The sequence below is a fragment of the Myxocyprinus asiaticus genome, chromosome 40, assembly GCF_019703515.2.
Source record: "Myxocyprinus asiaticus isolate MX2 ecotype Aquarium Trade chromosome 40, UBuf_Myxa_2, whole genome shotgun sequence".
Taxonomy (NCBI): domain Eukaryota; kingdom Metazoa; phylum Chordata; class Actinopteri; order Cypriniformes; family Catostomidae; genus Myxocyprinus; species Myxocyprinus asiaticus.
Window position 1 is genome coordinate 20,792,920 of NC_059383.1, and position 12,583 is coordinate 20,805,502.

Here is a 12,583-nt window from a genome sequence, read left to right on the forward strand (position 1 = left end):
TAACTGCACAGGCAGAGAGTGGAGCGCGCTCTTGATTTCAGCTCGTAACGCACGAGACTCTTAACATAGTTTCTAGCACGCGCATTTGCGTCCAGATCGCGGACGGTGCTGAAGGCAGGCAGCTACTGTGACACCAACTTCTGATCTTTTAATCTTTGGAACTAACTAAAAAGGAATATGGATACATTACGATTTGGGGTCCTTCTTATTCATTGTCTCGGTGAGTGTTTAAAAAAGTGGCTTTTTGTAGAATGAACTGAAATAACTTTGCTTAATATGTGCACGTGTCTCATACTAGAGTATGACTTCGATCTGTTAAGTGCCAATTAGATATGAATTGCTATGAGGTTATTTTGATGAATTTAGACATACTTTTAACAAAGTGACAAAATACTCCTTATATTCCGTGTATTTTACGATCTTGTACACAAATGTATACTAGTATATATTTGTTTTTTCCTCTGGACACAAAAATGAAGGTAAAAGTACACAGAATATGTATTTTAGATATCTAAAGAGTTTCCTATTCTGTTACAGTGTTACTCAAGGTGTGCAGTAGCGCCTCTATGGACAGGTATGAGAGCGCCAAACCCAGAACAACAGTGGTCAACTACTTACACACCCTTGAGGAAACACGCAGTACAGGTCACCACGAGGTGGATAGGGTGTCGCACTTGGATCTTTATGATCAGGATGATGATTATTTCTCTGGGGATTATGAACTCTATCAGCCTAGAGGTTTTTTGTTACACAATCACCCTGTGTGTGTGTGTGTGTGTGTGTGTGTGTGTACACACTGGTGGCCAAAAATTTGGAATAATGTACAGATTTTGCTCTTATGTAAAGAAATTGGTACTTTTATTCACCAAAGTGGCATTCAACTGATCACAATGTATAGTCTTGACATTAATAACAATTTGAAAATGTTCAGAACTTCTTAAACATCTTCAAAGAGTTCTCATCATAAAATCCTCCATGTGCAGCAATAACAGCTTTGCAGATCCTTGGCATTCTAGCTGTCAGTTTGTTCAGATACTCAGGTGACATTTCACCCCACACTTCCTGTAGCACTTGCCATAGATGTGGCTGTCTTGTCGGACACTTCTCACACATCTTACAGTTTTCACAAAAGCTGTTGTCCAATGTCTGTGTTTCTTTGCCCACTCTAACCTTTTCTTTTTGTTCTTCTGTTTCAAAAGTGGCTTTTCTTTGCAATTCTTCCCATAAGGCCTGCACCCATGAGTCTTCTCTTTACTGTTGTACATTAAACCTGTTGAGCAGGTAGAATTCAATGAAGCTGTCAGCTGAGGACATGCGAGGCGTCTATTTCGCAAACTAGAGAATCTGATGTACTTATCCTCTTGTTTAGTTGTACATCTGGCCTTCCACATCTCTTTCTGTCCTTGTTAGAGCCAGTTGTCCTTTGTCTCTGAAGACTGTAGTGTACACCTTTGTATGAAATCTTCCCCTTTCCTTTTTTGGCAATTTCAAGCATTGTATAGCTTTCATTCTTCAAAACAATGATTGACTGACGAGTTTCTAGAGAAAGCAGTTTCTTTTTTTTTTTTGCCATTTTTGACCTAATATTGACCTTAAGACATGCCAGTCTATTGCATACTGTGGCAACTAAAAACAAACACAAAGACAATGTTAAGCTTAATTTAATGAACCAAATAGCTGTGTTTGATATAATGGAAAGTGATTTTTCTAGTACCAAATTAGCAATTTAGCATGATTACTCAGGATAAGCTGTTGGAGTGATGGCTGCTGGAAATGGGGCCTGTCTAGATTTGATCAATTATATTTTTTTTTTTTACATCATAATGTCCTGACTATACTTTGTGATCAGTTGAATGCCACTTTGGTGAATTAAAGTACTAATGAGAGCGAAACAGACAGACCGACCTGCAAAGGCAAAATGCAATAACTACACATATCAAACTAACACTGTTATGAGATCTCTTACACGATGTCAGTCGTGCTTCCCTCAGCTCCATTCAGATAAATCAGTGATTTCTATTTCACAATCCACATTTGGCTGGACAACTACCAAACTTTTTTGAAGCCATTAGTCCCAGTTTCACTGTTGGCATAGTTTCTGCATTTTGCCTTTGTAAGGCAGTAAACCTCCATTGGAAATATCTGTTCTCCAAGTCAATGTTTTGTTGACTGAGGCCACATCCGCATTAGTCCATAGAAGTTTGAAACCTATGTTTATAGTTTGCTAATTAATCGTTTTCCAAATTATGTGCTTCTGGTTAGGGTTTTTGAAAGTCTCCATGAAAATGCTGTTCCGGTGTGGATGAGATGCGGAAACTTAGCAAAATCATTAAGTTTAATAAAAAATGGATTAGTGTGGGCGTGGCTCGAGACATTTAATAATGGGTTTGAATATCATGCCATATTAGATCATCATCATGGATTTACATCACTGATCTCACTTGCTCAACAGTGGCATTTTCCACAAAACCCAAAAATCCGTCGATGATGCCCATTACTGAGAACAAGAGAAAAGGCAGAAGGAAGGGCAAAGGAAAGGGCAAGGGCAAGGGGAGGAAGAACCCCTGCCTTGGGGAATACAAAGACTTCTGCATTCACGGAGTGTGTCAGTATCTGAAGGATTTGCACACTCATTCTTGTGTGTGAGTTCTGTGTAGTTCTTTTGCTTTTCTTTTGTTCAACAAATTAAGGATAAAATACATGTGTATTTTTCTGAACTTGCTTAAAGGCCTAACATTTACATTTATTCATTCAGCACGGTTTTATGCAAAGCAACTTTCAAATGAGGAAACATAAGACAAGCAATTAATTATAAGGAGCCAACAATATTAGGAATGATGCTATCACAAATATATATATATATATATATATATATATAATATTAAAAAAAAACAATGTGAGTCAAGATTCATTCAAAAATGAATTCAAAATGTTCAATCTGTTCAGAAGTAGACCAGAATAGGTGCCTTTTGTAGATACATTCATTTCTATTATACATGGCTATTATTAACAAAATAGCAATCAAGATAAAGCCAACACCACATTTATTTTCTCATGATGTGGCTCTTGAGTTTTGTTGCACAGCATTTGAGTTTTTGAATGGCCGTTCTTGCAGATGTGAAGCAGGTTATTCAGGGGAGAGGTGCCACCTATTCACCCTACCAGTAGCTAAGGAGGAGCAACGTTACAGCCGGACCACAGCTCTAGCTGTCATAGCAGTGGTCTTGTCGCTCATGTGTCTCGCCATCATTTGTATTCTGCTGGCGATTCAGTAAGTTCCCATAAATAAGTATTAAATAATTTAACCATTTGTGTTCCAAAATTCATTTGGAAGTCCATCGGTGTACTTTTTTTGTCTTAAAGGTATCACAAAAAAGGTGACATTGATGTGGAAAGTGAAGAAAAGTTCAAACTTGAAGCAACATCAGTACGGCAGTGATAAGAGGAGAAAGGTAAATGGTTCTCAATAAATGGGCATGTTAGTCTACACCTGGAACAATTATTGTTTCATTGTGAAGTACATACTACATACATGTACCTAACAGGGTTCCCACGGCCATGAAAAACCTGGAAAATTGTGATTTCCAGACCTGGAAATGTCATGAAAATAATAAAGTAATAAAATTACTTTATACAGACTTTATCAATTAACATATATTGTATATCCTGAGACCCCTGTGTGACTGCTGCGTGCATTTTCCATTTCCCTTTTTGATTTGTAAGCAGTAACACCCAATAAATGAGAGAAATTCTAGAGCAAATCATTTTTCTAAAAAATTATGTGGACAGCGGGATTAAGTTGTGAAATTAAGTAATCCCAAGGGGGGGGGGTGTGTGTGTGTGTGTGTGTGTGTGTGTGTGTGTGTGTGTGTGTGTGTGTGTGTGATATATCAAATAGTTTGTGTCCAGGAGTGTTGGTTATTCATGTTAGAGACATTGCAGCTGATTTTCTATAAAGCTGAATAAGTAATTCTGATTAAAATTCATGGCCAAATCACTGCCAACCATGTTAAAATAAAATTACACATTATAAAATACTGAAACTATGTACTGATTATCATTGTCCCATGTCTGCCAAACATGTTGAGTGGTCTAAACATCATCTGCAGAAACATTATCTACCTATAGAAAGCTATAGGATGCACCTTTGCTCCATATTTAATGAATGACAACCTCCAGTGTGCTGTCTGTCTGCACTGGTCTCGGAACAGTTTGAAATGCACCTTATTTTCATCCTTGCTCCATATAAAGCCTCTTAATGCAACATTTTTCAGATTTTGCATGAATACATTTATTCTTTGTGAAAATGCATAGTAAATATATAGGATGCATTTACTAGTGTTAATGAATTGAACCATATTGTACAGTGATAAAGTAAAATATAACAATTTATATTAAAATGAAGAGCAATGACCCACAGATGTGTTGGAAAAATGATTCAAAATATTTATTTTGTAACTTTTGAGGGAATAAGTTCCCATTTTCCACATTTGTGGACTTCATGTTTCTCAGCACATGATGCACAAAAAAATGAATGGATTTTTTTAAAGTGGCAGATTAAATGAAACTAGAGATGCTAATCTTTATAACCAACCCGGTTTCAGTGAAAGAACTTGAAGGTTACTTACCAGAGACACTTTTGTTGGCTCTGCACTCGTAGAAGCGATTCACAGAAATTGACATCATGCTGTTGTGTTACGTGACTCGGTGCGGCAGAATTTTAACCATTAAATGATCGTGTAGAGTCTTGCGAACAGTGTTCATTCGGTTTTAATTCATTTATATTACGTGTTGGGTATAGTGAAGCCAAAATGCAAGAGGTTAATTATTTTCCAGTAATCACAAACAATTGAAAGGCATTAAATGTAGAAAAAGTTGTGAGAACCTGGACCTAATGATCTTGATCTACTGATTATGGCCATAATTCATTAATTTGATTTGTTGATGATAGTTTATTAATAACTTTTATATAATTGTTTTACAGGACATGTGACACGTGACCCATGCAGGGAAAGGATTATGACTGAGGATTAAACTTTTTTTTTTTTTTTTTTGTCCTGCTGGGGTTTAGCAATCCCCACCCCCTTTCAAAATTTTCCTACACCCCAGATGTCCAGCAAATGAAATAGCTGGCAAAACTGTCATAAAGGATGTTTTGAACACAGGTTCAAAACAGTCCCCTTCGCTCTTCTGCACCTGGAGAACATATAGAAAGGACTGTGTGCTTGAAAGGAACTGAAGTACCTGATGAATGTAGTACAACCTTCTAGCTGCATCAGGATGTGCTCCAAGTTTCTTGTGTTTTTTGCTTATTTATTTTCAAAAGGGTGTTTCTCCATCCCGACGGTCTAAAGTACTGTGTGAACGCCATACTACTTCTGTAATTATTTATTTATAGTGTATTGGTTATTTATTTTGATATGTAACAGTTGTGTTTACTGATTGCACTGTAAGTTTTATAAATGTGTTTTTAATGTACAAATATTTATTGTTGATGGATACAATCAAGTAACGTTCAGAGGACTGTTATGGTTGAGTGAAGATACATCAGTCTATATCACCTATAGAAGACCCTATTTGTGTTGAAGTTTTTATAACCTTATAACTATACTGTGAAAATACAGACTTGCGAAGCTCTAAAAATGCAATCAGAGAAATCGTGTACTGTGTGGAAATGTCAAACACACAAGGTTTTTGTATACTTAGTAGGTCTTTTATAGAGTGTGTATTACTGGGAAAGTGTTGCTTAAGTTAAATAAAATTGAAAATATTTATCAAAGTATTTTTACAGCTTGTTCTGTATAAAATAACACCATTTCAGCGACTAATCTCAAACAACAATAACTAAGCAATGTTTTACTTAAATAAATTCTTGTTGCATTGTGAATTTCAAACAGTCTGAGAGCTTGTCTTTTGTTCAAATCTTACATTGGTCATTGGGAAAAGATTAATGTCTAAGGCTGTTGTCAGGGGTTGGTGACAGCCAGGAACTTTGTCCTGGGCCAGGCCCTGTGACAAAGAGGTCCCACTCAGTATAAAAAATGTAAGTGACGGCCCTGTATTTGTCATATGTATGTTGTAGACATGTGTTTAGTATGTAGTGGTATATTTTAAGGACTATTTAGGGGTAGCTGAGGCCAGTAAACATAAAAATAAATGTATACATCAGCCTAATGTTGTTGGACATGCATAAGTTAAAGTCAAAAGGATGTTTTATTGTAGTTTATCTTCTGTATGGAAGGAGAAGGAACGAATTTAGTGTAGAACATGTAACGGGTAATTATTAGAAGGAGAGAAAAAAAAACATTTCAGTAGGCCAATAATTACAAACATTTCAACAAACTAACACCGAGCAATGTTGCAATGAGATCAAAAAAATCTAGTCCTTAAGTGCAGAAACTAATTTTAAAAATACATATTTACACCATTAAATATTATACACGTTACATGTAAGAACTTTGATAGCGCACTCTTAAACCGCTCTCTTTTGAGAATGAGGCTGTGTTTAGAGATTTGATGTGCTACCTATCTAGTCAGCATTTTTGGGCATCAAAGTCGCGCTCGAGACAACAAATGCCGTCTAGGTAGGCAGCTAACGAGGTTTTGCACAACGGTTCTGGTTTCACGCATGCGCAGTGCCCCATTCCTCCCTCAGCATCATGGCGGCTCCCGTAGACCTTGAGCTGAAAAAGGTAACAGACAGTTCGCAGATTTATTCACCGAAAACAACCGCATTTATATTTAATTTGATTTAAACGTAAGGTTAAAATAGCGCGTGCAGTTTGTTTGTAGGTCAGATAGAGCGGAAGTATGCTTGTGAGCTGTACAGTGTGATTTTCTATGGTAACAGCTAGCCTTGTGGAGTTAAAAACTTTTTTAATATGATTAAAAATATATATGTTGGTCGATACAAACATATAATAGCTTTAAATGTTATTGTTACTAATGGAAAAATATAATGTATTAAAATGTAATTCAGCCCTTCTTATAACAGCATAAGAACCTGATATCTCGGTTAGTTTAATACATAAATTTTTATTAGTAAAAATGTGTAACTATGGTATTTTGGCGAAAGCTATAGTTACCATGATAAGTATTAAATTTATGGCACTGCAGTGTCTTCTTGCAAATTCTTGAATCCCCACATGCTTCTACAATCATTTATTTTTAAAAGTTCATGTTGCACTGAACTCCCACTGAAAGCCTCTCATCTGTACGTCACAGGCTTTTGCTGAACTGCAGGCCAAAATGATTGACACCCAGCAGAAGGTGATGCTGGCGGACCTGCAGATCGAGCAGCTGAGCCGTGTGAAGAAGCACGCCAACCTCACGCATACAGAGATCACTGCACTCCCCGGCAGCACTCGGATGTACGAGGGAGCAGGGCGCATGTATGTCATTCATTATTGTGCAAAATGTCTTGTGAATGAGCCAGTGTACTGTAAGGTGTGTTGTTAGTTTCTTCTGAACCTACAGTCTCTCGTCCGTTTTTGTTCTGTTAGTGTAAAATCTGGGCCTAAAATGGACTTGACAGGTTTAGCTCTGTTCATTGCCTTTACCTCCTTTTCACTGCCTTTCAGGTTCATTTTACAGTCAAAGGATGAGATCAGCAGTCAGCTTTTGGAAAAGAAGAAGACCGCAGATGAGAAGATCAAGGAGCTGGAGGTGAGTTTGAGCGCTACTCAACACGTAGTCTCACATAGCCAGACCTTTGACTAAACAGTTGAATGTCTGGGGTGTATTGCAGCTTATTATTAAATAAGGTTTGGGATAGATTAAAACCCTTCAGTTTACCGATTTAGCGCTTTAGCTCCTGTTGTTCAGATGGGGCAATCCTCAAAATTCTATGATTGGATCATTTGAATAAACATGGTTTTATTTAACAATGTTTTATTTTTAAAAAATTTTTGTCAGCAATTCTTTGATGAGATTAATACTGCTTCTGAACTTGTATTCAGTGCAGCTGGAAACATCATAAGTTCATAACACCTGTGATGACTAGTTTGATGAAACTAGATCAACAACAATGCTTTGATCAGTGGCAGAAATAATTGATTAGCTGGTGCAACCCCTTATGCAAACCAATTGCTACTTAACAATGGATCCCCACTTCTGAAACGGTGTCTTTTGTGAGTAATCTGAATGATAATATTTTTTTACATCTTTGAATGTTTTGGAATGTCAAAATGAGTGTCAAAGATGCATTGCCAATGACTTGCTGGTTAATATGCTGTATGTTTTGTCAATGTTTATTACAAACACTTCTTTGTCTTAGTCATTTGCATGCTTTTCCTACAGTTTTGCGTGCACATTCAGTATTTCACACTCATTTTTTTATGGGAGGAAGCCCTCTGTCTATTTTTAGCTCCACTGGCCATTTAGGGCTTTTAAAACGGAAGGTAAGTGCGGTTAGAATGATTGGGCATACAGCACAGTGTTCCCATCACTATGGTAAAAACCACAAGTGCTACATGGCCCTCATAATATTCTTATCTTTACACAAACATCCACATGTTTCATTCCACATTATTTGAGGATCTGCCTTTCCATGCATTTTTTTCATGGACTATATTTGACTTTATGTCCTTACTTGTGATCAACATACTCCATACTCTTAGACATGCAATATTTGTGTTCATATTGGTTTCATAAGTAAAAAAAAGAAAAAAAATGCATTATTCAAAAAAAATAAAAGTAAATAAATACAAATTAAATAGTAATAATTTTAAAAAAGAAATCTAAAAAAAGAAATAATAATTTATGCTGATATATATAGAATGAAATGGGTCACTGGTATACTTATGAATGGGAGAAATCGGAACGCTGAATATGGCGGGCGTACGAACAGAAGTTCCACCTTACAGATTGAAGAGCAAATCACCTTTTTGATGGAGACATTGCTTGTCAGTTTTCATCGAGAAAGCGCATGCACTTTAGCTGGACCAGCCTCAAAAATAGCGGGGGGATTTTCTGTGATCTGAGCTCAAGAAGCAAAATTTATACAATTTTGCCATATTTTAATTTATGTGTGGATTTTTTATGTTTTTTTTGTTTTAGTTAAAAGGTTAGCATCACATACATTTTATGGTTAATCCCCTTCTGTCCAACTCGTGAGACACTCAGAACACGTGAGTTGTGACCATATCAGTCATGCTTGAGCTCTTTGATGCCATCATTCATGAGTGAAAGCCAGCTTTTCTGGTGTTTAGCTGGTATTTGAGAGTGAGTGGGGCCACCTGTAGTTTCATGGTAGGTCCTGCTTTCTCAGACAGTGGGCTCATCTTTCAAACAGCTTTCAGATCAATGCAGTTATTTTTTTGTAACTTGAAAGACATGAGATTGATGCAATAAGCTTTTGCTGGCAACCTTTTTTTTTTTTTGTCCTTCTTTTTGTGATAAAATATAACCACCACATCATCACAAGTCAAATAATACATGTTAATAAACAAGCACAGCCTGTCATCCATGTGTCAAGCTATGATACTGACACCCTTCTGTGTGTTTACTGTGAATGAGGAAAGGTTACTTTAAGGTTATTTTAAGTTTGGGAAAAGTTTATTAGAAGGAAATGTCTATTTCCTTACAGTGAAACTTTAAGTCATGTTTCAAAGATATCGTTACCTTTATCTCACAATGCACAGTGTTTATTCAGAGAAAACTTAGGGATGATACATAATTCTTATCAGCCTGAATAAACTGTTTAAAACATTTTATGATTGCATGTTACTGTAAACTTACTGTAATTGTCCACTATTATCCCAGAACTGTTTGTTGCGATAGATCATCTGCATTGATTGTTTTTAAGCCACCATGTGACATTGGAATGTAAGTGCAGATGGATTGCATCACAGCCCCTTTATACAGTATGAGTGTATAAAGAGATGAAAGGAGCCCTGATCTGTATGCACAGGTGAAACATGTAGTAGACCATTACAGGACATGAGGTGCTAGGTACAGTAATTCACTCCACCTTTCATCGGTGTGGGTGTGATGTGGCATACAGGGCCATTTCTTCAGCTTTCAGTCCACATTGAAAGTATGGGTCTGCATCTCAGATAACAGTTTTAAGTATTTGCCCATTGGCTATAAATATAGGCTCTAAGTTTTAATTGATCCTTCTCCATCCATTTAATCCATCTCTTTTTATTTTTTCATCTAATTTTAAAGGGGTTGTATAATACATTTTCATTGTTTATTTTTTTCACCTGAAGTGCACCAAAAAACACCCAAAAATCATACGGTTTTTATTTGACCATTTTCACTCTCTCAGTCTCTGACCCTTAGAACTAAACAGGCAGTTGTTTTGTTGCTATGCCTTTAAAGGTGCACGCAGTAGCTTTTTTTGTTTGTGTCATCTTGGACTTCCAATGACATCTAGTGGTGTGGATGTAGTATTGTTCAAAGTTTTCAGTTATAGATGCCATTGTAGAAATTTCCTTTTCACAGTCAACCATGATTCATTAATTTATTTTAATAGAGTGTAAGTGTCCAATAACAGGGAGGTTACTGTGATGAAGCGAGTAGTTATCAGCAGGTCATGTGTTGGATAATGACTAAGGTAAAGACTAAGCTGTGTATTGCACATTAATTATTGCTCAGAGGGGCAGTTTTAACTGTTCATGAGATGGATAGCCTGGGGGAAAAAAACTGTTTCTATGCCTGATGGTTCTGGTGCTCAGAGCTCTGAAGCGTCGGCCTGAAGGCAACAGTTCAAAAAGGTAGTGGGCAGGGTGAGTGGAGTCCAGAGTGATTTTTCCAGTCTTTGTCCTCACTCTGGATAGTATAGTTCTTGAAGGGAGGGCAGGGGCAACCAATAATCCTCTCAGCAGTTCAAACTGTCCTGTGTAGTCTTCTGATATCCAATTTCATAGCTGCACCAAACCAGACAGTTATAGAAGTGCAGAGGACAGACTCAATGACTGCTGAGTAGAACTGTATCAGCAAGCCTGTGGCAGATTGAACTTCCTCAACTGATGAAGGAAGTACAACCTCTGCTGGGCCTTTTTCGCAGTGGAGTCAATGTGGGTCTCCCACTTCAGGTCCTGTGAGATGGTAGTGCCCAGGAACCTGAATGACTCCACTGCTGCCACAGTGCTGTTTAGAATGGTGAGGGGGGACAGTGTTGGGGTGTTCCTCCTAAAGTCCACAATCATCTCCACCGTTTTGAGCGTGTTCAGCTCAAGGTTTTTTTGACTGCACCAAACAGCCAGCTGTTTAACCTCCCTTCTGTATACAGACTCATCGTCATCTCGGATGAGGCCGATGAAAGTGGTGTCGTCTACAAACTTCAGGAGCTTGACAGAGGGGTCCTTGGCGATGCAGTCGTTGTTGTAGAGGGAGAAGAGTAGTGGGGAGAGCACACATCCCTGGGGGGCACCAGTGCTGATTGTACAGGTGCTAGAAGTGAATTTCCCCTGTCTCACAAGCTGCTGTCTGTCTGTCAGAAAGCTGGTAATCCACTGACAGATAGACATGGGAACAGAGAGATGGTGTAATTTAGTCCGGAGAATAGTTGTGATGATGGTGTTGAAAGCCGAACTGAAGTCCACAAAAAGGATCCTTGCATATGTCCCTGGTCTGTCCAGATGTTGCATGATATGATGCAATCCCATGTTGACTGCATCATCCACAGACCTGTTTGCTCGATAAGCAAATTGAAGGGGATCTAGAAAGGGTCCAGTGATTTCCTTCAGGTGGGCCAACATCAGTCTCTCAAATGACTTCATGACCACAGACGTCAGGGCGACTGTGATTTTTGGTTTCTTTGGGACAGGAATGATGATTGAGCGTTTGAAGCAGCAGGGAACTTCACACTGCTCCAGTGATCTATTGAAAATAAATGTGAAGATGGGGGCCAGCTGGTTAGCACAGGATCTAAGACATGCAGGTGAAACACCATCTGGGCCTTGAGCTTTCCTTATCTTTTGTTTTTGAAAGACAGCACACATCATCTTCACAGATCTTAAGTGCAGGTTGAGTAGCAGGAGGGGGGAGGAGGGGGGTTGCAGGAGGTTTTGGTGTTTATGTGAAGTGAAGGTCAGAGCGGGTGTGGGGTGTGAGATTGGGCCTTTCAAACACATTCAGGTCATCAGCCAGTTGTTGGCCACCACAGGGTTGGTGGTAGGAGTCCTGTAATTCGTAAGTTGTTTCATGCCACTCCACACTGATGCAGGGTTGTTAGCTGAAAACTTGTTTTTCAGCTTCTCAGAGTATCTTCTTTTAGCCACTCTGATTTCCTTATTCAGTGTGTTCCTGGCCTGATTGTACAAGACTTTATCCCGACCCCTGTAAGCATCCTCTTTGGCCTGACGAAGCTGCCTGAGTTCTACTGTAAACCATGGTTTGTCATTGTTAAACGTTAAATAAGTCCTAGTAAGGATGCACATATCCTCACAAAAACTGATATATGATGTAATGGTATCTGTGAGCTCGTCCAGATTGGTGTCTGCAGCCTCAAAAACACTCCAATCAGTGCAGTCAAAGCAGGCTTGTAGTTCCAGCTCTGCTTCATTGGTCCATCTATTTCCAGTCTTTACTACAGGCTTAGCAGATTTTAGTTTCTGTCTGTAGTTCAGAAGAAGAT

The 12,583-nt window shown here is 38.2% G+C and overlaps 2 protein-coding genes across 2 annotated transcripts in view; both read left to right on the top strand.

The window, feature by feature from the left end:
• Nucleotides 1-32: 32 nt before the first annotated feature.
• On the top strand, nucleotides 33-5,876 carry LOC127431224 (proheparin-binding EGF-like growth factor). Its single transcript, XM_051681561.1, has 6 exons — nucleotides 33-220; nucleotides 538-738; nucleotides 2,453-2,642; nucleotides 3,116-3,271; nucleotides 3,364-3,452; nucleotides 4,985-5,876. Exons 1-5 carry the CDS (start codon nucleotides 178-180, stop codon nucleotides 3,437-3,439), a joined length of 666 nt encoding a protein of 221 aa, XP_051537521.1. The 5' UTR covers nucleotides 33-177; the 3' UTR covers nucleotides 3,440-3,452; nucleotides 4,985-5,876.
• Nucleotides 5,877-6,619: 743 nt separating this feature from the next.
• The window catches only part of LOC127431227 (prefoldin subunit 1-like), a 29,729-nt gene continuing 23,765 nt past the window's right edge, over nucleotides 6,620-12,583 (top strand). The window contains exons 1-3 of the mRNA XM_051681563.1: nucleotides 6,620-6,692; nucleotides 7,225-7,391; nucleotides 7,581-7,665. Of these exons, the coding sequence (XP_051537523.1) occupies nucleotides 6,660-6,692; nucleotides 7,225-7,391; nucleotides 7,581-7,665 (285 nt within the window). The 5' untranslated portion in view covers nucleotides 6,620-6,659. The remainder of the gene's footprint in view (nucleotides 6,693-7,224; nucleotides 7,392-7,580; nucleotides 7,666-12,583) is intronic.

Coding starts and splice junctions, on each gene's coding strand:
- LOC127431224 (XM_051681561.1), top strand. CDS start 178: ATGGATACATTACGATTTGGGGTCCTTCTTATTCATTGTCTCG. Junction 739..2,452: donor TGAACTCTATCAGCCTAGAG/GTTTTTTGTTAC, acceptor CTTGCTCAACAG/TGGCATTTTCCACAAAACCC. Junction 2,643..3,115: donor TTGCACACTCATTCTTGTGT/GTGAGTTCTGTG, acceptor CCGTTCTTGCAG/ATGTGAAGCAGGTTATTCAG.